The sequence below is a fragment of the Sapajus apella genome, unplaced genomic scaffold, assembly GCF_009761245.1.
Source record: "Sapajus apella isolate SASKATOON/1434 unplaced genomic scaffold, GSC_monkey_1.0 scaffold48, whole genome shotgun sequence".
NCBI lineage: Eukaryota > Metazoa > Chordata > Mammalia > Primates > Cebidae > Sapajus > Sapajus apella.
The window spans coordinates 16995853-17023452 of record NW_022436988.1 but is presented as its reverse complement, the minus strand read 5'-3'; the positions used below and the strand labels follow the sequence as shown (position 1 = coordinate 17023452).

The following is a 27600-nucleotide window of genomic DNA, read 5'->3' as shown; positions in this document are numbered from 1 at the left end:
ACCTCGGTCTCCCAAAGTGCTGGGATTAGAGGCGTGAGCCACCACACCCGGCCAAGAGACATCCTTATACTAAAAATTATTTATCGTTTATCTGAAAATTCAACATTACCTGGACATTCTGTATTTTCACTTAATAAGGCTGACAATCTTATCTCCCCAACAGCATGATACTGAGTAACCTGCCTGAGTGCTGTGTACTTTTCTTCCTGTCTCCCACACTGGGGACTGTAGCCCTTCCCTGAAACTCAAGGTCCCAATTCAGAGGCCAGCACGCTTCCTTTCACATTGCAACTGCTTATCTGTGTGGATTTCCCAGAGCCATTGATTCTGCCCTCTGGTCTGAATCTCTGCTGGCAGCTCAGCTCGGAGCTTATCCAGCCCAGTGGACAGGTCTGAGGCCAGCTTGCTTCCTTGGCTAAGTTCCCTCTTGCCTCCAGAAAAGCCCAGGACTTGCTGGTGACCTCTAGACTTTGACTGGAATGTCCAGTTATTTCCAATCAGATTGTGACCCCAAATGGCAGAGATAATCGCTGCTATGCCATCTAGCATGATATCTTGTACATCATTGATACCTAATAAATGACTGTTGACTTTACTTTTTTATTTTTGAGATGGACTCTCACTCTGTTGCCCAAGCTGTAGTTCAGTGGCATGATCTCAGCTCACTGCAACCTCCTCTTCCTGGATTCAAGTGATTCTCCTGCCTCAGCCTCCCAAGTAGCTGGGATTACAGGTGCCTGCCACCATGCTCGACTAACTTTTCTCTCTCTCCCTTTTTTTTTTGGTATTTTTAGTAGAGAAGTGGGTTTCACCATGTTGGCAAGGCTGGTCTGGAACTCCTCACCTCCAGTGATCCACCCACCTCAGCCTCTCAAAGGGCTGGGATTACAGGTGTGAGCCACTGTGCCCGGCCCAAAGTCTATCTCCTGATGATTATGCAGTTGCTAGAAGCAATGGAATTAGGGGGTGGTGTTGGTGGTAGGGAACCATTTAATTGCCTGCTGTATACAGGCAGTATGCTAACAGCTTTCTATGCATTATATTTAGTGTTGGCAAAGTAGCCTGGGGTCCATATTTGACCTGCTGCCTGGGTAAATAGGACCATGCTAATTTGTTTACATACTATCTAAGGCTGCTTTGCAGAGACAGAGACTGTGTGACTCACAAAACAGAAAACATTTACAATATCACCATCTAGAGAAAATATTTTCCAATTCAAAGGTAGACCACTGAAGCCTTCTGCTAATATCTCTAGGAAGGAGAGGTTCTTCTAATTTCAGAAAACAGGAAACTTGGGTTCAGAAAAGCGAAGATGTTTGTCCTAGAGCAGTGGTTCCTCTGCTTCTAAAATTTTAGATTTGCAATTTGCCATAAAATTGCCTCTTTTTTCAAAGTTAGGGACATTGTAGGGGGAAATACTATATATATTCCTATCATTTCAAAAAAGAAAAGATATTTTAATACCCGAGTTTGATGGAATATAATTACCAACAGCACTTTGGATGAAATACATTTAATGTTATGAAAAACTCTGAATACTATTCCTGTGTTTTCTTCATTCTGCAGAGGATAGGTGAGAACATATTCAAGGACCAGCATGAATTGAAGAGCTGGCAGTTGGGAGCCAATTGCTCAGGAATTCTGGCCAGTGAGTGGCAAAACCAGACGACAGCTAAGCCTCTCTGACTCCGAAGCCTGTGCTGGGGCCATTTATCTATCTAGAATTCATGCATTCATTCTACCATTCAATAACTATGGATCAAGCACCTATGATGTGTCAGGTACCATGCTTCTCCTGCGCAGACATGACAAATCATTTTGTTCCATTTCTCTCACCACCTCTCTTTTCTTTGGCTATTTGGATTGAAATAAAAACTCAACTCTTAACACAACTTGGAAATATATAACTATTGGCCTGCCACGGTGGCTCATGCCTGTAATGCCAACACTTTGGGAAGCCCAGGTGAGCGGATTGCCTGAGGTTAGCAGTTCGAGACCAGCCTGGCCAACGTGGTGAAACCTCATCTCTACCAAAAATAAAAAAATTAGCCAGGTGTGGAGGCATACACCTGTAATCCCAGCTACTTGGGAGGCTTGAGGCAAGAGAATGGCTTGAACCCGGGAGGTAGAAATCGCAGTGAGCTGAGATCATGCCATTGGGCTCTAGCCTAGGTGATGGAGCAAGACTCTATCTCAAAGAAGAAAAAAGAAAATCATAACTATTTTCTTGTTGTGATAGGCTGACCTGTTAGCTGCTGGGGAAAATGATCTAAATGAAAATACCACAACACAATGATGTTATAGGCTCTCTCTCTTTTTTTTTTTTTTTAAGTCTAAGTAATAACCCTAGAGGCTCTTAGGTAAAGAAGTAATTTTATCAAGCTACAGAGCTGCCCAACCCAGATCTCTGACGTGCAAAATAGTTCTCACATCTGTCTCTTCACTGCCAAGCTTCTCCAAAAAGGAACCAAGACACAGCCCATGAGTAAAAGCCCCACCTTCTATATCAATAACTAACAACATCTCTTTAATATCACATTGCTAGAAAGTGTTCTTCTGCTGGGTGCGGTGGCTCAAGCCTGTAATCCCAGCACTTTGGGAGGCCGAGGCGGGTGGATCACAAGGTCAAGAGATCGAGACCATCCTGGTCAACATGGTGAAACCCCGTCTCTACTAAAAATACAAAACATTAGCTGGGCATGGTGGCGCATGCCTGTCATCCCAGCTACTCAGGAGGCTGAGGCAGGAGAATTGCCTGAACCCAGGAGGCGGAGGTTGCGGTGAGCCGAGATCGCGCCATTGCACTCCAGCCTGGGTAACATGAGTGAAACTCCGTCTCAGAGAAAAAAAAAAAAAAAAAAAAAAAAAGAAAGTGTTCTTCTATTATAGGGAACTATAACCAATAAAGCAGTCAAGCTATTTAAAAATTACAAGCAAAAGTTAATTATGTGAAGTGACTATCAAGGCACTTTAAGTTAGGATTCATATCTTGAACAAATCAGAACATTCAAATTATTGCATCATATATAACTAACAATGCTTAATAGCCTACAATGAAACATTTCTGACTCTGAATTATTCCTCTTTTTAACACTTACTACATTGATAAGTAATACAAGAGACACTCCAATTACTCCACTGATCATAGACGAAACGTTTAGAAATAATTAAATGAAACTTACCGTGTATTCTGTTTCCACATGTTCATTGGAAGAAGAAGCGAAAGAAAAAAGAAACAAAAGATGATTTAGACCATGCTTATATGCAATATAAAACCACAGAGCTAACAAATACTGATGAGCTATAATTACGAAAAATGTACTAATGAAACTTTCATAAATACTGAATGTCTCCGTGTTTGCACCGAAATTCTTTCATGATACTTCTGTGGTTGGGCGGATAGGAACCGTAAGACAAGATTCAATTAGCCTATAGGCTTGTGGCTAATTAAAAACCAAAGAGTTGGTATTATAAAAGCAAATGAAAGACTAACAATTCCACTAGAGCATTTCATTAACCACAAAGGAAATCTTTTAAGTGGAAAAGCAGCTTTTATAACCAATAAGAAGAGTTTGTTGTGATGATGTTGAGGTGGGATTTCAAATTCTAGCATGTTTGAGGGCAGGAATCAAACTTGAGTTTTTCTGGCCGCAGTTTCTGGGACAGCATTCAGTAGAGAAGAGTTTATTACCATCACATTGCAAGTCAGAGGGAAATTGATCTTAAGGATTTTCATGTTATCTAATAGCAAAGGAAGTCATCTGGGGGCAGAGAGACCCAACAGAATTTTTTATACAAATTATGTTCAAAATTTAGAGTGGTAAAAGCAAACACATCAAAATAAGCCACTTGTTTATAGACAAATCATACCCATAAATTACTTGGGAATTATTGAAGAAACAGGGAAATAAGAATCATAAAACCTCTGGAAATATCTCTATCAAGATCTTCACCTCCCTTTTCCGTAAGGTTTTTTTTTTTTGAGACGGAGTCTCATTGTGCCGCCCTGCCAGGCTGGTGTGCAGTGGCACAAGCTTGGCTCACTGCAACCTCCGTTTCCCCATGTTGGCCAGGCTGGTCTCAAACTCCTGACCTCAAGTAATCTACCTGCCTCGGCCTTCCAAAGTGCTGGGATTACAGGAGTGAGTCACTGCGCCCAGCCCAGCCCTCCATAATCTATTTATTGTAATTCTAAGAGGGAAGATAGAATGGCTTAGCTTAACGCCCACCCCCCCCCATCACCTGCCATGTCTGTGTCTCAGTGTTAGGAGAAGTACTCATGACCTACAGGTTAAAAAAAAAAAAAAAAAGGAGAGGGATACTCCGGGCTCCCACAAGGCCCTGCTTGGATAATCAACCATAAATCAATGAAATTCCACTACACTATGTCCTTGCATTTACTACATGTGGCATACGGGTGTACTCAGGACTTACCTGTAATTGTGTAGGGATAATAGTTCCAAGCCTTCTCTGTAACATAAAATATTTTGGGGACGACAGCTCTAGCCCAACCAGGCAGTTTGCTAAGAGAAAAGAAAAAAAAAAAAAGAATTAGCGTCTGTTCAGAGTCTCACCACCCTACCATATCTTTCTGGATCGAATGCTGGAGAAATCAGGAGAGTTCTGGGGCATCTCTTTTTCTCTGCAGCTACCCTTTTCTCAGCTCTCTGGTCTTTGCCGTAGTTAATTGCTTCCCATGCATATTCAAGTGCTCTCAAAATGTGTGAAGGCAGCAGGCTACAGCCTGGTGGGGGACTCCATCAGACTGTCAGCCTGTCCTCTTTGGATCTGCAAAAACATGTGAATTCAGGGTCTGACGGGTTCCATATTTGGAGGGGTTGGCCAGCCTGACCTTTGTCTCCTAGGAGGGGTATCGTGGAATGTTTAAGCCCAAACATCGGCAGGGAGAAGCTAATTTTGGAGACAGACTTCAGCCTAAGCAGTGCATATGAGTGACCTTTTGAAAATGGACGAAAGCAACAGAGAGCACAACTTAGACACAGGAAGAGTAACAAAATACAATTATAGTGGGTTGAATTGTGTCTGCCCCAAAAGATACATCCACAATCTTAACCTCTAGTAACTGTGAATGTGACCTGCTTTGAAAATAGGCTCTTTGTAGATGTAATTAAGTTAAAGATCACAAGATGAAATCCTTCCGGATTTAGGGTAAGCCCTAACTCCAATGACTGGTATCCTTCTAAAAGAAAGGAGAAAGAGATTTGAAACTCAGAGACACGCCGAGGGGAAGGCCATGTGGGGACAGAGGCAGAGACGGGAGTGACGTTGCTGCAGGCCAAGGAACGTGAGGAGATGGGACAGAGGCAGGGGACAGACTCTCTCTCAGTTTCCCCAGAAGGAAACGATACTGCCAACCCCTTGATTTCGGGTTTCCGGCCCCCTGAACTGCTAGAGGATACATTTGTGCCGTGTTCAGCCATCTAGTTTGCAGCAATTTGTTTTGGAAAGTTATTAGAAAGCCCATAAAATGGTGCAGTCATTCCTCTGGAGCAGCCATTTGCAGAAAACAAATCCCCAAAGGCACAGGTCCCAGGGTCTTTTGCAAACCAAAAACCAATGAAGTTTTATTTTTCTTCAAAGGCAAACCTTAGAGAACAGTGCAGCCCTCAGCTAATTCCTTAAACATTATATTGAAATATATAATATTTCTATTCCTTAAGATACATCTGCATGGTTTCATTTCTATTCCAGCCCAATAACCAAGGGTTTCTGTCCTTCCAGAGGCTACCACTTGATTCTTTCCTACTCTGGGGCCTATAGCTAAGTGTCTGGGACGCTCATGTCTAGCAGTCGATCCAGGGAGATGACGTAAACCCTCAGCTCCTTAGGGCTGCATGTTGGCAATAAGAAACATCAAGAAGCAGTTTTAAAGCCGGGCACAGTGGCTCATGCCTGTAATTCCAGCACTTTGGGAGGTTGAGGTGGGTGGATCACGAGGTCAGAAGTTCAAGACCAGCCTGGCCAACATGGTGAAAGCCCCATCTCTACTAAAAATACAAAAATTAGCCGGGTGTGGTGGTGGGCACCTGTCACCCCAGCTACTCAGGAGGCTGAGGCAGGAGAATTGCTGGAACGCGGGAGGCGGAGGTTGCAGTGAGCTAAGACTGCACCATTGCACTCCAGCCTGGGCAACAGAGTGAAACTCCATCTCAAAAAAAGAAAAAGAAAAGCAGTTTGGAATTCCAAGCTGATAGAACCAGGAAGCTGGAAGGGACATGGAGCTAATAGAATCCCAAGTCTCAAAATCCTCCTGGATGTGAAATCTAAATGACAATCAGAGCCCGTAAAATACTGTACCTGGCCTGTCTTTCCCAGTTGTTTCTCTTATTTCTGACAGCATCCAGGCCCGGCTTTTGAAAAGACAAAGATGGATTCTCAGTGGCTGGCTGGACCTAACCCATAGCTCCGGGCTGTTAATCAGGGTTGAAACAAACAGGAAAGCAAAGCTCCCCAGAAGTTGAGTGAGTGTTAGACAAAGAACCCTGCTCTCAGGAGGGCTGTGAGGAGTGAGTGAAGCAGTCTGATCTTTCACATAACAATTCTTGCCGCTCTAATGCAGAATTTTTCACTCCTATAAAATCCTCTCCGCAGTAACTGCTCATTTCCCTGACGTTCACACTGCTCAAAAGGATGGGGTTTTTATAGCTTTTGCAGATGATGTATTTCATCCATCACCGAAGTTGGAGTGCACCTCAGGTGACGCTGACAGTGGGAAAACTGCACTGGCTCATGTGCAGGAAATGGTCATGAGCAAAACTTTCCCTTGTTCCTTCCTGTTTGCCCTCACACCCCAGCGCAATGTGCCAATGGCTAGCGTGGGAAGATGTGGATTCTAGCGGCAGGCAGGTGATTTTCTTGTGCTTTTAATGGACTGACACAGGGTTGGAGAATCTCCCTCAAGTAAGCAAGGCACTGTTTTTTGTTTGTTTGTTTTTGTTTTTTGTAGAGATGGAGTTTCCCTTCTGTTACCCAGGCTGGAGTGCAATGGTGCGATCTCGGCTCACCACAATCTCCGCCTCCTGGGTTCAAGCAATTCTCCTGCCTCAGCCTCCCAAGTAGCTGGGACTACAGGCACACGCCACCATGCCCAGCTAATCTTTGTATTTTTAGTAGAGACAGGGTTTCACCATGTTGACCAGGATGGTCTCGATCTCTTGACCTCGTGATCTACCCGCCTTGGCCTCCCAAAGTGCTGGGATTATAGGCGTGAGCCACCGTGCCCAGCCAGCACTGTTTCGCTTAGACAAAGCACGCATGTCTCCCTAAGGTATTAAAGCCCATTCTCCACTGTCCTCTTGTGGGTAGGGGTTCCATCTACACTGCACCCCTCCTCAAGTTCCTCATGCACAGTAGTACACTGGGGCCCAAGTACCTCCTCACCACATAATTCATTCCCTGTAACATTTTTAAAGCCTCCCAGCAGAACCATACTCCTGAACAACCATCATTTTCTGGAAGGGAAGTGAAAATTATGGGCAATTTTCCGTCCACGTCGAGACTTTTCCTATTTGTAAATGGCCCATCAGGACTCCAGATTCTAGAATCTATTTTAGCTGTTTCAGCCACCGTCTTACACAGGACATGCAGAATGATAATCAATGACCTTTTCCATTGAGGTGGCCTAAAAAACCACAATAATTTAGTCAAGATGGCTGATATTTTATGGAACTCTTCTTTCTTTTTTGGGAGATGTCTTGCTCCATCTCCCGGGCTGGAGTGCAGTGGCGCGATCTTGGCTCACTGCAACCATCACCTCCTGGGTTCAAGCGATTCTCCTGCCTCAGCCTCCCGAGTAGCTGGGATTACAGGCATGTATCAGCATGCCCAGCTAATTTTTGTATTTTTTTTTTGAGACAGAGTCTCACTCTTGTTTCCCAGGCTGGAGTGCAATGGCGCTATCTCGGCTCACTGCAACCTCCACCTTCCAGGGTCAAGCGATTCTCCAGCCTCAGCCTCCTGAGTAGCTGGGATTACAGGCATGTGCCACCATGCCTGGCCAATTTTTGTATTTTTAGTAGAGACAGGGTTTCTCCTTGTTGGTTGGGTTGGTCTCAAACTCTCAACCTCAGGTGATCCGCCCACCTTGGCCTCCTAAAGTGGTCGGATCACAGGCGTGACCACCGACCGCACTTGGCATTAATTTTTGTATTTTTAATAGAGACAGGGTTTTGTCATGTTGACCAGGCTGATCTCGAACTCCTGACCTCAGGTGATCTGCCTGCCTCAGCCTCCTAAACTGCTGGGATTACTGGTGTGAGCCACCATGCCCGGCCTGGACTCTTCTAATTACTCTGGAAAGGAGGCTCCTTCTGGTAGTTTCCAGGTCAGGCACGAGAGGCATTTGCAACAAGTTCCATGATGTGCTATTTAAATATTTTTAAGCCACTAAGAGATCTTCTCTTAGCCCCCAATTTCCCCAGAGCCCATCATTATTCGAATCATTTGTCTGAGAAAGTAAAATTTATTTTTCCCTGCAGCAATAATTTATCAGGGCCTGCAAAGGAAAATGGAATTAAATTAGTCCCCACTGTTGCTGTCACTTTCATGATGTATACTGTCACACAGCCTACAATTCCAAGAAAAAGTCTGTCACTCAAACTCACTCCCAAGTGCCAAACAAGAGCCTCTCTGCTAGAAAGGCAGCAAGTTTGAATCAAGTCTCCTTGGTCTATGGGCTAGGATCAAACCTCCCGATGGCCCATCTCACCAAGGCTCAGGCTTTAGAGACACTGGGGAAAAGGAGGGGCAAAATGATACCATAACCCATGTTGTATTTCCCCAGACGCTTTGTCAATGCTTCCCAAAGACAGACTTTTCAAAAGCTCTGGTTTCTTACTTTATGTATGTATGTATGTATGTATGTACGTATTTGAGAGGGAGGCTTCCTCTGTCACTCAGGCTGGAGGGCAGTGGCACAATCTCAGCTCACTGCAACCTCTGCCCCTCAAGTGCAAGCAATTCTCTCGCCTCAGCCTACCAAGTAGCTAGGATTACAAGCATGTGCCAATACGCCTGACTAATTTTTGTATTTGTAGTACTGTAGAGACAAGGTTTCACCATGTTAGCCAGGTTGGTCTCAAACTCCTGACCTCAAGTGATCCACCCACCTTGGCCTCCCAAAGTGCTGGGATTAAGGTATGGGCTTCCACGCCTGCCTGGTTTCTTGCTTTTAAATGTTGGTTTGAATAGAACATATCAATGACACAGCCAAGGGGTCAGCTCTTCTGGTTTGCCTGGCAGCTCCCTGGTTTTAACACTGAAAGTCCCACATGCCAGAAAAGCCCTCAGTTCCAGGCAAACTGGGATGGTTGGTCACCCCAGAGCAGGGGTTCTCACTAAAGGGAGATTTTGCATCCCCAGGAGACATTTGGCAATGTCTGGAGGTTTTCAGCTGTCTCAACAAAGGTAGGGTGGGGTGGGAGGTGCTACTGGCAACTACTGAGCAGAGGCCGAGGATGTGGCTCAACCTTCTCTGATGCACAGTACAGGACCCCACAGAAATAATGATCCAGCCCAAAGCATCAGCAGTAATAAGGTTTAAACCCTGGCAGATCGTCTCTCATCTCATACATTCCCTAAGGTTCCCGAAATCACAACTGACTTGATAAGAAGGTCCTGGGGCAGGTGTAATCTGAACTGGTCTCAGGTTAAGTGTGTTTACCTACTTCATAAAGAGCTTCTGGAGCAGAAACCGCAATCATTCCTCCATTAGAAGCTTCTGGTACTTTACAATCCATATGATCACAAAATTCCTCCTGGTGCCTAATCTCACACTGCAGTGTATGTTCACTTGGGATTTGCTCCGGGAGGATTTGAACATCATTAGGCCAAATGTTGTCTAAATGGAGTCTGATTTCATTTTCTCAACATACGTCAGAATGATGGCGGTCTTAACTAGAAATTTTGTTTTGTTCTTTTCTTTTCTGTCTTTTGGGACAGGGTCTCGCTCTGTTGCCCAGTGGTATGATCGTGCCTCACTGCAGCCTCGACTTTCTGGGCTTAAGTGATCCTCCTGCCTTGGCCTCCCTAGTAGTTGGGACTAAAGGCATGCACCACCATACCCAGCTAATTTTAAAATTTTCTTGTAGAGACAGCATCTCGCTGTGTTGCCTGGGCTGGTCTCAAACTCCTGGGCTCAAGTAATCCTCCTGCCTTGGCCTCCTGAAATGCTGGGATTACAGATATGAGCCAGTGTGCCCGGCCTTTACCATAACTTAAACATTCCCAGCAGAAAAGACAGTCCTGAGATTTTCTCCTAAACAGCATGCCTAAAACCTGCCATGTTCTGCACTTAGATTATGCTCAAATAACTGCAGCTCATTTTAAATAGCTACCTTCATATCCTCATTTCTCACAAGATAGTCCAGGAGGAATACACTGACCTTTTGTTTCCTCGTTGCACTGAAACTGCAATTGACATGTTTGATTCATAATCAATCGCCCCCATCCAGGTCTATGTGCAGTGATTTCTGGGGTCTTTAAATATCTTCTCCAGCTGCTCTGATTCATCTAGCTACTCTTCTAAGTGATTGTTCTGGCTGGTCTTTTAGCTGTGCTCTTAATGTAATTGTTTATATGGCAGTAGGGAAGTGAGCAGTTTCCGGACCAGAGCTATCACCTGTGGGAGGCAGGGTGAACGGGGCCTCCCCTGCAGGGACTGACCAGAAACCAAATTCCTTGAACTCCCTGAACTTGGACTCAGAAACCCCATCCCCGACCTCCCTAATTAAAAAGACAGTTTGTGTGAGGATTCTGGGAAAAGGGGGCTGCTTCCTGCAGGTTCATGAAAGGCTCTGCTAGGACAGCATCGGAGTCAAATGGCCAGTGTGCTGAGAAGCCCCTGGCGAGGCGACACAGGATACACCATCATCCACTAGCAGTGAGGCAGAACCAAGGTGGAAAACCTCCTGGCTGGATGCTCTCTGAGATCCCAACCAGGCCTAAACATTCTATTTCTACGATTTCCCACAGGAGCACAAGGGAGGAGGCCCTGCAGCATGAGAGTCCCTGGCATGCCCTTAAATACTGAGATCGGGACAGAACAGCATAGCATGGAGTGAAAGGTTGAAAGGAAGCACTTCATGTGCTCTATTATTTTCCATAGCACTTATCACCATATATATAGTCCCTATATATAAATAATATGTAATATAAATAAGTATATAGACTATATAAAGTTATATATACTAGATGATATACCATTCTTTATTATGGCTACTGTGCATTGTCACTTCCAACTGGAATGCAAGTCCCACCAAGGCAGAGATCTTTGTTTTGTTCACTATTGCAACCCAGCACCTAAAACAGTGCCTGATGCCCAGCAGGTGTTTCTCTCTGTGTCTGTGTGTATGTGTGTATATATATGTCTAGACTATGTGTCAAGTAACTTGCCCAGCTATTACTAGATAAGGAGCCATTTTTTGAACATGGCATAGGCATCATCTCATACATTTTGGTAAAAAAATAAATATAGCCCGGGCACAGTGGCTCACGCCTGTAATCCCAGCACTTTGGGAGGCTGAGGCGGGCAGATTACCTGAGGTCAGGCGTTTGAGACCAGCCTGGCCAACATGATGAAACCCTGTCTCTACTAAAAATAAAAAAAATTAGCCAGGTGTGGTGGCATGCACCTGTAGTCCCAGTTACTCAGGAGGCTGTGGCAGGAGAATCACTTGAATCTGGGAGGTGGAGATTGCAGTGAGTCAAGATGCACTGCACTCCAGCCTGGGTGACAGAGTGAGACTCCATCTCAAAAAAATATATATATAAATATATATATAAATATATATATATATATGTGTGTGTGTGTGTGTGTGTGTGTGTGTGTAAATGATAGAGAGACCCATATTTTATGTTATGTTATGTTACTTACTGAGTCTGGCTCTGTCACCAAGGCTGGAATGCAATGATGCAATCTCAGCTCACTGCAATCTTCTCCTCCCAGGTTCAAGCAATTCTCATGCCTCAGCCTCCAGAGTAGCTAGGACTACAGGCATGCGCCACCACACCCGGTTAATTTTTGTATTTTTAGTATAGCTGGGGTTTCACCATGTTGGCCAGGCTGGTCTCAAACTACTGAAGTGATCTGCCTGCCTCAAGTGATCTGCCTGCCTCGGCCTCCCAAAGTGCTGGGAGACCCATATTTTAGAAGCAGGGTCTCAACTCGCCCAGGTTGGAGTGCAGTGGTGTCATCACAGCTCCCTGCAACCCTGAACCCTTGGGCTCAAGCAGTCCTCCTGCCTCGGCCTCCTGAATAGCTACAACAACAGGAGTGTGCTACCATGCCTGCCTAGATTTTAAACTTCTTGTAGAGACAGAGTCCTACTATGTTGCCCAGAGTCCTACTATGTTGTCCTACTATATTGTCTCGAACTCCTGACCTTAAGGGATCCTCCTGCCTCATCCTCCCAAAGTGTTGGGATTACAGGTGTGAACCACCATGCCTGGCTTCAATGAATATTTTTTGAATGAATGAAGATTGTCTTTGTATATCCAGAAGTTAATAACGACCATAGAGTCTTAGAAAAATAGCCTGAAAATGAGCTATTTGGTCAGAGTCTATGTCTCTGACTCTTTCTCGATCACCTATTGCCCGCGCAGTGGAATCTCCCAAAACCACACAAATTCTGGGCACTGAGCTTATTTTGGGGAAGATTTGGGAGAACAGGAAGCAGAAATGGGAAAGAGAGACCCAAGCCGTGACCGCCAGGTTCTACCAATGAGCTGTTAGGTCAAAGGACCAGCTGGTAGCTTTGCATGTCCGGTTAAAAAAGGGTTCATGACTTAGGAAAGCTTTATCCTCTTCTACCCAAAGCCACCAGAGGCCAGGGGACATTGCCATGGAAGGCAAGGGCCAGGTAGCAGGAAAAATGTTCTCCCTCTGCATATCAATTCAGGCATTAGGCGGAATCACCGTTAGAAGCTGGCAACCCTCCCTGACTGGCAGCTGCCAGCACAGCCTAATTAATCCAGCAGCCGGGGTGGTGAAGAACATGACACTTCATGGCTGAAAAACAAGCCTAAAAATAGCCTCCAGTTTTTCTCCAATGCCCCTCTACCCCCGACCCCCATCCCCTCCTCTCCTGGGCTTTAGTGGGAAGGGATCTGAGAGATGCTAGAGATGAAGTGAAAATAAAAGGTGATAAAAGAAAAGTCCACCTTCATATGTTTCTGGGTGACAGGTTTTACTTAGAATCACTATTCTAGAATATGATTAGTATGCCCCCATTCCTTGGATACCAGTTGTAACCAGGATTTTTCAAGACGAGCCAAGACATACCACTTGCTTGTTTAACTGAACTGGATCAAAACCCAAGCACAGACTAGGCCCGGTGGCTCACGCCTGTAACCCCAGCACTTTGGGAGGCTGAGGCAGGTGGATCACCTGAGGTCAGGAGTTCAAGACCAGCCTGGCCAACATGGCGAAACTCCATCTCTACCAAAAATATAAAAATTAGCCCGGCGTGGAGGCAGGTGCCTGTAATCCCAGCTACTTGGGAGGCTGAGGTGGAAGAATCACTTGAACCTGGGAGGCGGACATTGCAGTGAGCCAAGATTGCACCACTGTATTCCTGCCCCTGGGTGACAGAGTGAGACTCCATCTTGGGGAAAAAAAAAAAAAAAAAAAGCCCAATCACAACTACCAAGTGTATTATTGTATTAGTAGTAATGTAAATGTACTAATGCATGAGTACTCATATACCAAATAGATTAGGCAACCATTACAATGTGCTATGTATCAACAGTGTGCTAGATGCCATAGGAGGGGCCAGAGGATGAGGCAACCCCACAATCTCTGGGAAATGAGAGGCATATATTAAAAGGGCGGATGGCATTTTCAAAGGACATTAGACCCAATTAAAAAATTGGCAAAGGAACAGGCATTTCTCCAAAGAAGATACACAAATGGCCAATGAATGCATGAAGAGACGCTCGACATCATTAGTCATTAGAGCAATGCAAATAAAAACGACGAGATACCACTTCATACCCACTAGGATGGCTATCATCAAAAAGACAGACAAAGCAGGTGTCGGTGATTACGTGCAAAAATTGGAGTCCTATTGCATTGCTGGTGGGAATATGAAACAGTGCAGCCACTTTGGAAAACAGTTTAGCAGTTCCTTTCCCCCATTCACTGGTAGCCCAGGGCTTGGTCTGGGAACCCAATGGGACACTTGTGTTTGGGATGTTGGAACAAGTGATGGAAAGAAAAAAGGGACAATTCAGATCCACCCAGGGCAGCTGTGGTGCTGATGGCTGCAGGCAGCAGAGGTGGGGGGCGGTGGGGGCAGAATGAAGCCATCTGGTTCTGCTTAAAGATAGCTGTCATCATGGGGCTGTTGATTTCTGCCCACTCTTAAGCCTCCAGATGAGCCTGAGGGCTTCTAACATCTTTCCATGAAATGTCCTTTCTGTTCAAGAGACTCAGTTTCTCTTGCTGGCAACTGTGGACCTTGACTGCTAAAGCCTCACGCCTCCTTTTGGGCCCATCTCCCGCTCATCCCCCACAGACGACATAACCACTAGCCGAAGCGGACCAGTGGTCGATAGACGGATGTTTACGCTGTCTTTGCTTAGTGATAATAATTATTGTTGACTCTAACTCCCCTCTGAGCAACTTTCTCATTTCCACATTAACTGGAGAGTAGGCTCTGATTACACAGGCTTTGAATATTTCCAATGCCTCTCATAATTACTGTGGGTAATCAATAAGGCAGTTTCTGAATGTGGTTTGGCTTTCCATACACATAGATGTAAGGAAGAGAATCCACTCACTACGCCAGCTCATGCGTTCAGGTCCATAGGTCAATGATATTTCTCTGTGTAAATTATTAAATGGGCACTGGGAACATCTTAGTTACGGCCAGTCTGACTGTCAGGACCCACTCCTCTGTGGATTTATGAAAATGCTGAAATCAAATGGCCTTGGACCCTACCTTGATCAGAAGGCAAGAACCATGATCATGGCTTATTCCTTAAGGGATTCTCTCCAACGCCTGCACAATGTGTTGTACGTGGTACATTTCAGCAAACATTCTTCAATGAATTACAACTCTGAAGCAGCCCCACCCACAAGGCAGTCGGTGACTTGTACATGTAGATCTTGAGTCACCTTGAGATGGCTCTAGGTTGTGACGATTAAATAATGGATTCGGTTTTCTTTTATGATTATGGGGATTTATCTAATTCATATTCTGTCCATGTTTCTCTCTTGATAAATCATAATCACTCTGGTTCTAAAATATGCATCCATACTCTACCAAATACACCAAGAACTTTTTAAAATTATGAAATGGTGGACCTAGTTTCGAATGGTGCAAGTGGAACAAAAAATATTTCTTTTCCTGGGCCTCTTTGGTTACTCATGTATGCCGGAGGAGAATCGGGACAATCAATGTCTGATACATAGTTTTGAGTATAGAAAGTTGCGGTTGAGCCGGGCGCGGTGGCTCAGGCCTGTAATCCCAGCACTTTGGGAGGCTGAGGCGGGTGGATCACGAGGTCAAGAGATCGAGACCATCCTGGTCAACATGGTGAAACCCCGTCTCTACCAAAAATACAAAAAATTAGCTGGGCATGGTGGTGTGTGCCTGTAATCCCAGCTACTCAGGAGGCTGAGGCAGGAGAATTGCCTGAACCCAGGAGGCGGAGGTTGCGGTGAGCCGAGATCGCGCCATTGCACTCCAGCCTGGGTAACATGAGTGAAACTCCGTCTCAAAAAAAAAAAAAAAAAAAGAAAAAAAAGAAAGTTGCAGTTGAAAAGGATCTTCCAGGTTGTCTAGCTTAACCAGCCTCCCAATATGTTCAACCGCCTATTAGATGTTTGAATCTTCTTCAGGACACCCTGACGAACAGGGTCTTACTCTTGCTGAAACACCGGTGTCCAGCACAGTAAAATCCACTATAAGGCACTCTATGGCATTCCGAGATGGTTTGTGTGTTTGGAAATTTCTTCCTTAACCTGAGCCTAAGTCTTTCTCCCGGCATTCCTACCCACCGATCTTGGTCCCATTCGTCCTGCTAAGCAAGGTCCTATGGCATACACAGGTCTGATTCTTCTCCATCTAATGGCACCATGATACACCTAAGTCAAGCTCTTCCACGTTAAACATCCTTGGTTTCTTCAGTCATTTTTCCTATCACTTGAGTTTCTAGTTCTTGAGTTACTAGATATAGTTTGTCTATATCCATTTTAAAGTGTGCCATTTAGGAACAGACAAAAATATTCCAAGTATGTTCTGACTAGTGGAAAATTGGGCAAGATTATCAAGTACATGATTTTAGATATTTTACTCTACTTTTATTGAAGCAGTTGAAGAATAATGTTTGCAGCTGTATACCTATTACATACACACTCGAAAATTATTGTGTGTGTGTGTCTATATATATATGTATAATTGCTTCATGTTGAATTATCAACTAAAATCACTGTATTTCTTTCAAACAGGCCATTGCAAAGTTATCAATGTTTCATCTCACACTTATACAATTTATATTTTGGGATCCAAAGACAAAACCATATACTTGCCTCTATTTAATTTCATCTTGATAGAAAACTGCCTGTAATTCTAAGCTACTGAAGTTTTTCTGAATTCTCACTCAGTCTTTTATTTATTTTTATGTTTACTATTATTTTTTGAGACAGAGTCTTACTCTGTCACCCAGGCTGGAGTGCAGTGGTGCAATCTTGGCTCTCTGCAACCTCTGCCTCCCAGACTCAAGCGACTCTCCCGCCTTAGCCTCCTGCATAGCTGGGATTAAAGGCACCTGCCGCCACTCCTGGCTAATTTTTGTATTTTAGCAGACAAGCTTTCACCATGTTGGCCAGGGTGGTCTCAAACTCCTGACCGCAAGTGATCCATCTGCCTGAGCCTCCCAACATGTGGGATTACAGGTGTGAGCCATCACAATCAGCCCCTAGTCAGTCTTTTTAAGTTATCATCCTTCTTGGCTGTGGGTGTCTCAAGGGTATGGAAAGGACACTTTCTAGATATATATATATTTTTATTATACATATTCTGCTTATGTAAAAAACACCAAGGGATGTTCCAGGGGGAACATTTCCTTTTTTTTTTTTTTTGAGATTGAGTCTCATTCTGTCACCCAGGCTGGAGTCCAATGACACGATCTTGGCTCACCACAACCTCTGCCTCCTGGGTTCAAGCGATTCTCCTGCCTCAGCCTCCCGAGTAGCTAGGATTACAGGCATGCGCCACCTCACCTGGCTAATTTTGTATTTTTAGTAGAGACAGGGTTTCTCCATGTTGGTCAGGCTGGTCTTGAACTTCCGACCTCAGGCAATCCACCCACCTCAATCTCCCAAAGTGCTGGGATTACAGGTGTGAGCCACCGCGCCTGGCCCACTTTCTAGATATTTAGCCAGATGTTGGCTTAAAAAGTCCAGTAGGACTGAGTTCAGGCTTATGAGTCACATTACTAAATCACATCATTTCTAAGTTACACACAGAATTTTCTCTCTTGGTTGCCACCATCCATCATCTGTACCTTTTTGGTTATTCAATCAGTCACTAATCCACTCCAAGTTTCACAGTTAGCAGGCTGCATTTCTCCACCTAATTTACTTTAAAAATATCATATTTAATCATGGAAAATTTCACATACATAAAAAAAATCAAGAGAAAGATAACAGGCATGCATGTATCTACCACCCAGAATTTATATTTTTCATTTTATTTTTAAATTACAGTAAAATAATCCATTTCTAGTGTACACTTCTGAATGTTAACATTACCATTCAGATTTAAGAAATTAACATTTCCTGTATTTGTGATAATCTTTCTCCCTTTAAAAAAGGAATAGGCCAAGTACGGTGGCTCACACCTGTAATCCCAGCACTTTGGGAGGCCAAGGTGGCAGAATCACTTGAGGTAGGAGTTCAAAACCAGCATGGCCAACATGGTAAAACACGCTCTCTAATTAAAAAAAATATATAAAACTAAGTCAGGCAAGGTAGCACATGCCTGTAATCCCAGCTACTCAGGAGGCTAAGGCATGAGAATCTCTTGAGCCTGGGAGGCAGAGGTTGCAACGAGCCAAGATCATGCCACTGCACTCCAGCCTGGTGACAGAGCGAGACTCCATCTCAAAAATAAAAATAAAATAAAATAAAATGAAATATTATAGATAAAGGAATAGTAAAGTTCCCTCTTATGCCAACTCATTCCTCTCCCTCCCCAGAGGTAACCACAGCCTGAGGTAACCACATGTCCATTTGAAATTTATCAAAGTATGTCTAATTCACCAAGTTGAACTGCTGTGGAATTTTCCATTACGTGAATTTGCCATAATATATTCCCATTCGCAGATACTTGAATCACTTCCATTTCTTTACTATTGCATATAGCATTAGGATTAATCTCCTGGTAAATGTCTCCCTGTGTACAGTGCAAGAATTTTTCTAGGGCTCTACCTAGAAATATAATTGTTAAGTGGAATGTATATATGTTTTCAGCTTTTCTGGTTGCTGTCCATTCCTCTCTAAAGAGGTGGTATCAGTTTCTATCTCTTATGAGCAGTGGAAGTGAGTTGCTTTACCTTTGCGAACCCCTGGTATTATCAGATTTTCAAGTTTTTGCCCATGGGATATGTGTAAAAGATGATGCTACTGCTGTTTTATTTTGTGTTTTCCTGTCTTCTAATAAGGTGGGATTTTTTTTCATGTATATATGAGTCATTCACATTTCCTCTTTTCTGAACTGCACGTTCAATCCTTTGCCTACCTTTTGATTGGATTATTTTGTCCTTTTTTTCCAAATTAAAAAAAAAAAGATCTATACGAGTTTTTTGTTTTGTTTTGTTTTTAATTAAATACTAGTCCTTGGTGTATATGTGCACTTGTAAATACTTACTTCCAGGAAGGAATGGTTCTTTTAATTATGGTGTCTTTTGCTATGCAAAGGTTTTTTTTTTTTTTAATTTACTTTTTATGAGTCTTTTGCTATACAGAGGCTCTTAATTTTAGTGTTGTAATATTAATGATTCCATTTATTTACATTTTATTTAATCAGTCCTAGCCTACTATCCAAATAATATAGTTATTTACATACATTTTCTTCTGATTTTTTTCCCATTTAGGTTTTTAATCAATCTGGAATTTACTTTATTTATTTGTGGTTTAGTTTATTTAAGTGCAATCTTGGCTCATGGCAACCTTCACCTCTAGGGCTCAAACAATCCACCCACTTCAGCCTCCTGAATAGTTGGGACCACAGGTGTTTGTCACCATACCTAGCTAATTTTGTGTTTTCTGTAAAGATGGGGCTTTGCTATGTTGCCCAGTCTGGTCTTAAACTCCTGGGCTCAGTTGATCCTCCCACTTTGGCCTCTCAAACTGCTGGGATTATAGGCATGAGCCACCATGCCCAGTCATGGAATCTATTTGTGTGTGTGGTATGAAGGAGGGCTCTAGCCATTTTTCCAATTAGAAGCCCAGTGATCCCAACATCACATACTGAAGAGTTTGTCTTCCCCTCAATAATTTCTTATGCCATCTCTATTAAATACAAAGCACTACTGATGGATTGGATCTGTTTTGGGGCTACTTTGTTCTATGAGTTTGTTTAACTCTGCTCTAGTACCTCCACTGCCTTAATTACTTATATAATTACGCAGGTAATTACTTAATTAACTTTATAATGATATCTGGTAAGTCCCTCATTCAACTTTCCAAATTGTTCATATGAATTTTACCATTATCTCCTCCAGTTCTATTTTATTTATTTTTTTTAAGGCAGAGTCTCACTCTGTTACCCAGGCTGGAGTGCAGTGGTGTGATCTTGGCTCACTGCAACCTCTGCCTCCCAGATTCAAGCGATTCTCCTGCCTCAATCTCCTTAGTATCTGCAACTATAGGCACATACCACCATGTCTGGCTAATTTTTTGTATTTTTAGTAGAGATGGGGTTTCACCATGTTAACCAGGATGATCTCAATTGCCTGATCTCCTGATCATTGACTGGCCTCAGCCTCCCAAAGTGCCGGGATTACAGGTGTGAGCCACTGTGCCCGGTCCCAGTTCTATTTATTAAAAAACAACATGTTGGTATCTTAAATTAGATTTTTATTAAATTTATAGATTGATTTGAAATTTGATGCCAACTTTGTAACATTTCCCATCCATGAATATAGTATATTTTACCATTTGTCTAGGGCTTTTAAAATGTTTTCCACAAATGTTTTATGTTTTTCTCCAAAAATATTTTGCCTATCTTGTAGATTGATTACTGGGTAACTTTGTTTTTCTATTATAAATAACATTTTTTTAGAATTATGTTTTCTCTATTATTTTTCCTGCTGTATAATACTGCTGTGGATTTTTTGGTATGGAATGTACCCAGCAATCTTGCTGAATTCTTATATTGATATTAACAGCAGTAGAAAATGTCTGAAATTTCTATTAGACAATCATTATCTGCAAATGGTCATTCTGTGGCTTCCTTCCGTCTTTATTTCTCTCTTGTTTTATTGCATTGGCTAGGACCTCACACAATGTTGGATTCCTGACTATACTCTGAATAAACACACAGATTTATTAAAAGTTAATTTCATCAATTTCAGGGGTAAATCTGATTAGGTCATGATACATTGTGATTATTATTGTTATTATCATTATTCTCTGAGGTATTTGATTTGCTAATTTTTTGTTCGGTTGTTTTTTTGTTTGTTTTTTTGTTTGAGATGGAGTCTCACTCTGTCACCCAGGCTGGAGTGCAGTGGCGTGACCTCAGCTCACTGTAACCTCCACCTCCCAGATTCAAGTGATTCTCCTGCCTCAGCCTCCTGGGTAGCTGAGATTACAGGTGCTTGCCACCACACTTGGCTAATTTTTTATTTTTAGTAGAGATGAGGTTTCATCATGTTGGCCAGGCTGGTCTCGAACTCCCAATGTCAGGTAATCTGCCTGCCTCAGCCTCTCAAAGAGCTGGGATAACAGGTGTGAGCCACCACACCTGGCCTCACTAATGCTTTATGTAGTATTTTCATGTCTATGTTCTCAACTGAGATTGGTCTATACGTTTCTTTTTGTTACTGTTACTGTTCAGTATTGTTATCAGGGATACTATTAGTTGTCCTTCCAGCAGTCAGCTCCCATCCTCCCCACGTTTTTACATGTAGATCATGAAGTGGGGAGACATCAGAACAGATTCTCTCTGAATAGCAAAGATAGCTCCTTGAACATTCCTCTTTTTATCAAGGAGGAAAAATCTTATGTCTCATTGGCCAGAACTAGGTCACATGGCCATCCCTAGCTGCAGGGGTGGCTAGAAAAGTGAGTATCTGCCATTTCATTTTATCTTACCATCCAAATTTGTGATTTCTATGATCATGCTTTTTGTAGGTTTCTCTTTTTTGTTCCCCTGCCTTTGGTGGATTGATCAAGTTTTCTCTTGGAAGTTATGGATTGTTTTACTACCCTTCAGAGATTACCTTTACATATATATATATATATATATATATATACATTTTTTTTTTTTTGAGACGGAGTCTTGCTCTGTCACCAGGCTGGAGTGCAGTGACGCAATCTCGGCTCACTGCAACCTCCACCTCCTGGGTTCAAGCGATTCTTCCTCCTCAGCCTCCAGAGTAGCTGGGACCACAGGTGCGTGCCACCATGCTGGGCTAACTTTTATATTTTTAGTAGAGACGGGGTTTCACCGTGTTGGCCAGGATGGTCTTGATCTCTTGACCTCATGATCCACCTGCCTCGACCTCCCAAAGTGCTGGGATTACAGGCATGAGCTACCGCGCCCAGATTACCTTTATATTTTGACTATGCATACTTGTCTTAGAAAATCTAAAATTAGACTAGGCACAGTGGCTCACACCTATAATCCCAGCACTTTGGGAGGCCAAGGCCAAGGTGAATCATTTGAGGTCAGGAGTTCAAGACCAGCCTGGCCAATGTGGTGAAACTCTCTCTCTACTAAAAATACAAAAATGAGCCGGGCATTGTGGTGGTGCACACAGTAGTCCCAGCTACTTAGGAGGCTGAGGCACGAGAATCGCTTAAGCGCAGGAGGTGTTGGTTGCAGTGAACTGAGATTGCCACACTGTACTCCAGCCTGGGCGACAGACCTGGCTGTCTCAAGTTAAAAAAAAAAAAAAAAGAAAAGAAAATCTAAAATTATTCAACATCTTTCTCTAATTCTTAAACAATATCAGCACCTTAGAGTGCTTTTTGCTATAATTATTGCTCTCCCATATTCTGTCTTATTTTCTTATAACCTTTTTAAAAACATCCTACATCCATTCAAAGATTTACCTAGTTGTTTATCAATTTCTTCACTTATTATTACTTCTAGAACTACCCCTCCTTCTTCCTAGGCTTACTTTCCTCTTTCTTATAGCACATCCTTTAGTAGTTCTTTCAATATGGGTCTGAGTTAGTAAACTCTCTCAGCTCTTGATTGTCAAAAATTATCTGTATGTCTGATTCTCAGTTCCAACTTTCCATTTATGTGGGCATGAGGCCCCGATTCCTGTTCCTCATGGGCAATAACATGCCTGGTCCCTAGATGTCAGAATCGACATTCTGTTCTGACGTCCCCGCCTTCCTTAGCATTAGCGGGTCTGCTTTCCACTCTAGTTTCAGTTTGCCTCTCTATTTCTAGTCTCGGAGGATTTCCCTTTCTTTGTTTTGAGCTCAGCTTCTTTCAATAGTTATATATTATCCTGTGTTTGCCAGGGGAAGTGGTAGAGTGTCCCCATTAATCTTTGTACTTACTATTACTGGAAGTCCACATCTATTTATAATAAGTTTCCCTCTTACAAATGTTTATCACTGTCCTTTAAAATAAACACAATATGCATATGATATGACAAAACAGACATGACAGGGATAGCTGGATGCTTCTTATTTTGTTTCAGTAAAACTTATAAAGTTCCTAAAATTCTTCTTGATTTTCATACATAGGGAACATTCCCCAGGTAATAACTTGGGAGAATACAACTAGATGTCAAGAAATGGAATTTTCCATAGGTTTCTATTTTCCTGCCTCTCCCTCACTTCTCTGCTCTGCAGAGGTAATCCCTGAGGAGAAACTGGCTCAATATTTGATTTACACCCTCCACACTAAGAATGCCAAAGCAGCACATTGAGAAACCTGTCTCTATAAAGAAGCCATACCCAGGCCAGACCCAGAGCCCAACTGCCCCTGCAAATCAACAGCTGGCTGGACACTGAACTGGTTCCAAAGCCTGGGAATTCACAGCTACTAATAGATGAATGGGATCAGTCTCATTTGCATTTCATCGTGACTCAGGAATTCCCTGGTACTGCATCTCTGGGCAAATTAAAACATCAGTTTAATCAGCTCATGCCCTTCACTGTCAGGACATGGGTCTGGGAGACTTCCACTCATCCTAGTGACAGAAATCAGTTTCCCATCAAGAAGGAATAGTCCAATTCAAGCTGCTAGGAAGTGGGGCCAAGGTGAGAATGGTGGGATCTAAATATGGTTCCTCTCAGAGCCATCTGACCATGTCCGAGGCCCTGAGAATGGGCAGTCACTAGTCTCTGTGAATAAACGGGTGTTGGAAATACTTTCTGGTTAATCACACACGGGCCAATTGGAGAGGCCACAGGTAGCGGTAAAAGTATTTATGAAATGGCTGACGTAAGACTTGTTTGCTGGAACAGATAGTTAATCTCAATAAGATATTTCTTTGGCCAGGGGCAGTGGCTCACGCCTGTAATCCCAGCACTTTGGGAGGCTGAGGCAGGCAGATCATCTAAGGTCAGAAGTTTGAGACCAGCCTGGCTAACGTGGCAAAACCTCATCTTTACTAAAAAAATACAAAAATTAGCCCGGTGTGGCAGTGGGCGCTTGTATGTAATTTCAGCTATTCAGAAAGCTGAGGCAGAAGAATTGCTTGAACCCAGGAGGCGGAGGTTGCAGTGAGCCAAGATTGTGCCACTGCACTCCAGCCTGGGTGACAGAGTGAGACTCCATCTCAAAAATATATATATATATACACAAAATACATTTTTAATTATATATTTATAAATATCTATGTATCATATATGTATTTCTTTCTTTTTTTTTTTTTTTTTAGACAGGGTCTCACTCTGTTGCCCAAGCTGGAGTGCAGTGGCATGATCTCAGCTCACTGCATCTCTCAACCTCCTAGGCTCAAGCAATTCTCCCACCTTAGCCTTCTGAGTAGCTGGGGCTATAGGTGCATACCACCATGACTGGCTAATTTTTGTATTTTTAGTAGAGATAGGGTTTTGCCATGTTACTCAGGCTGGTTTTGAACTCCTGACCTACCACCCTCAGCCTCTCAAAGTGCTGGGATTACAGGCATGAACCATATACTCAGCCAATAAAATATATTTCATATGGCATCTAACCACAAATATTCTGATCCAGAAAAGAACTGAAGGCAAGAAATGGGCTGGATAGGAGTATAAGGTGGGGAGGAGATCAGACAAGCCCTAATAATCCATTATGCCACTCATGATAAGAAAACAGCAAGAAAGTCCAGGCGCGGTGGCTCACGCCTATAATCCCAGCACTTTGGGGAGGCTGAGGCAGGTGGATCACTTGAGGTCAGGAGTTCAAGACTAGCCTCGCCAACATGGTGGAACCTCTATCTCTACTAAAAATACAAAGATTAGCTGGGAGTGGTGGTAGGCACCTGTAGTCCCAGCTACTCGGGGGGCCGAGGCAGGAGTATCACTTGAACCCAGGAGGCTGAGGTTGCAGTGAGTGGAGGTCACGCCACTGCACTCCAGCCTGGGTGAGGGAGTGAGACTCTGTCTTAAAAAAAAAGAAAAAGAAAATAGCAAGGGATTAAAGAATGTATTTTGCAAAGCAGAAATGGCAGGCTTGGTTAGTGCTGTTTTATCATCCTCGATGTGTTTCCCTTCCAAAAGGAGTGACAATCTCTATCTTGGGAGGGATGGGTCCCCTTGAGAAGTGGGAGCTATCTTAACCAATGCATTACCACTTAGGTCACAGGTGACTGTTTTGTCATTCCCTTTCTGGACACCCAAGTGAGACCCAAAGACGCACTGCCTCCTCCAGCACTTACCTGTCTACAGCATATAAGCAGCGCCATCTCTTTCCCGCAGCTAACACTGAACCAAGGGATGAGACAGGGTCCTTTAATTCTCTCTTTTTATTTTCAAGACAGGGTCTCACTCTGTTGCCCAGGCTGGAGAGCAGTGGCATGATCATGGCTCACTGCGGCCTCCACCTTCCAGGCTCTTGAATTCTTAAGATCACATTTCAACATAATGTGTCATCAAAGGGGTGGGAAAGATGAGCTGAAAGCTCGTCCTAATGGAAATGCAGTTGGGGACTATTTTTGCAGAATGCAAGTTGGGGGTGGGGGTGAGGAGATTCTGGGTTTTTTTATTTTATGTATTAATATTTTTTAGAGTCTGGGTCTTGCTCTGTCACCCCAGGCTGGAGTGCAGTAGTGTGAGTATAGCTCACTGCAGCCTCTAACTCCTGGCCTCAAGCTATCCTCCCCGCTTGGCCCCCCAAAAACATTGAGATTACCGGCATGGGTTACCTTGCCCAGGCAGATTCTGTTTTCAAAAGCAAGGAGATTGGTAGGCGTAGAGGGTGGACGTAGTGACTTTCCAAGTGATCTTTTCATCCCAGACACAATGCCTCCACCTCTATCACACCATGGGGTCAGGTGGGAGGGGCTCCTGTGTAGAACGCAGGCTGCCGTGACTCACCTGTTGAGATACACGCGCTTCTCGGTGAACTGCCCGTTGCCATGGTGAGGGTCCTCAAAGGGCTCATTCTGGACGACCTCCACCCCTTCTCCCCGGTCACTCTGTTCATGGCTGTGTTTGCTGATCATGTACAGCTGTCCAATTTTGTACTACAAAACAGAGTCAGAGACAGAAAGGTCAGCCCCACGGTGTGCCCCTGACATCCCCCTCCGACCACAGCCTGGCAAGCCACTAATAACATCAGCACCTTCTGCTGAGAAGAGAAAGCAGGCACATGGGCCTAATGTTACTTTTCCTCGGGAGCTAGGGAGAGAACTAGTTGTGAGTAGATTGTCGAGACGGCATGTTCCCGTGAATATTTTACATCACCTTGGCAAATGCTCGCCGGGGTGGCTGGCAGCCTGTAAGGTTTGGCAGCCAACCAAACCTTGGGAAAGGGGACCCTGGAGTCTCCCTTTGCAGGATACAGGGCTAAATGGAGCTAAAGTCCTGCTGGCTTGGCCCAAGACAGCCAAGGGCATGGGACTTTTGCCCCTGCTTTCTGCCTAATTAGTGGCATTGCTGAACACGGAGGATTAGATATCACCTATTTCTTCTATCCCCCCTCTCTCAAAATGCTCAACTCTCCTGGAGGCCTCTGTCCCCTAGAGCAATTGTTCTCAAAGGTGGCTGGATATTAGAATCACTTGGAAGCTTTTCAAAGCTCCAGAGGCCCAGATCCCACCACGTGTGGAGCCAAGGCTCAGAGTCGGAGCCCCTGAAGGCCGCGCCTTGCCGAGGGTCATCTACAGTACCTTTAACTCCTTTTCATCCAATTCCATGAAGAGTGCGGAGCCTTCCAGTCCAAGGCCCCAAAAGCCGCCTGTCTTACCCTAAAATCATACGGAGCCACATACAGCATGAACATTTTCTATCCTTTTTCACGTATGAACTGTTCCATCTGCCTCCCTGCCGCTCTGAAAACCCTGGGGTCAGCAGGTATTTCTTCCCCCAGAGGACTTTCAAAGTGGCATAATAAATGTGGTGAAAAAGAGAGAGAGAGGAAGGAGAGGACGAAACAACTTTTGCATTAAGGGACAACTCTGCTCAGAGTCAGGATGCAGGACAATGCAACCCTGCTGTCGTCCTTTCTACAGACAGACACGGGGTCATTACCATCGACGCCTCTGGGATGGGGGAGTGGGGCCTGAGTCTGCAACAAATGAATGAGGACTCAGGGTTATTCCCCAAGAACCTGCAGGGATGCAGGTCCCCTGTCTGCCTGCGTAAAAGACAGAAATAGATCTTAAATTAAGGGGGCAGATGAAATGTTCAAGTCAACAGTGCAGTCAGTTTCACAGCTGAGAAAACACATGTGCCCGAAGGTCTCTCTTTCATTCCGCGGCAGGAGCAGGGATGGGAGTGTGAAGAAGCTCAGAAAGGCTCTGGTCTGCAGCCAGCCCTAGGGACCGAGCCCAGTAACCATGACAATGGAAGCAAACTGCTGTCTGGGTCTTCTCAAAGGGCTGTGCCTCCTATCTGTGCCACATCCCTTTCCAGAATGGTCACATGAAAACGCTTTTAATGTGAGCATGTGTGTGCACCTGTCTGTGTGTGCGCATCTGTGCTACCGAGAAGTGGAAAGCACTGAGGATAAGATCAGGAAAAGGAAAAAGAAAATTTAAAGATGAAATCCTGTTTTTTCGTTTGAGACATGGTCTCACCCTTATCATACAGGCTGGAGTGCAATGATGTGATCTCAGATCACTGTAACCTCCACCTCCCAGGCTCAAGAAATCTTCTCATTTCAGCCTCTCAAGCAGCTGTGACTACAGGTACACAGCACCATGCCCAGCTAATTTTGCTTTTTTTTTTTTTTTTTT

The 27600-nt window shown here is 43.9% G+C and overlaps 1 protein-coding gene across 3 annotated transcripts in view; it reads right to left on the bottom strand.

Moving 5' to 3' along the window:
* The window catches only part of PITPNC1 (phosphatidylinositol transfer protein cytoplasmic 1), a 322862-nt gene that overhangs the window by 138085 nt on the left and 157177 nt on the right, over window positions 1-27600 (bottom strand). For all 3 annotated transcript variants that reach the window (XM_032241953.1, XM_032241951.1, XM_032241952.1), the window contains exons 2-4: window positions 25739-25887; window positions 4435-4523; window positions 3183-3190 (exon numbers count right to left, since the gene is read on the bottom strand). In XM_032241953.1, coding sequence (XP_032097844.1) covers window positions 3183-3190; window positions 4435-4523; window positions 25739-25887 — 246 coding nt within the window. The remainder of the gene's footprint in view (window positions 1-3182; window positions 3191-4434; window positions 4524-25738; window positions 25888-27600) is intronic.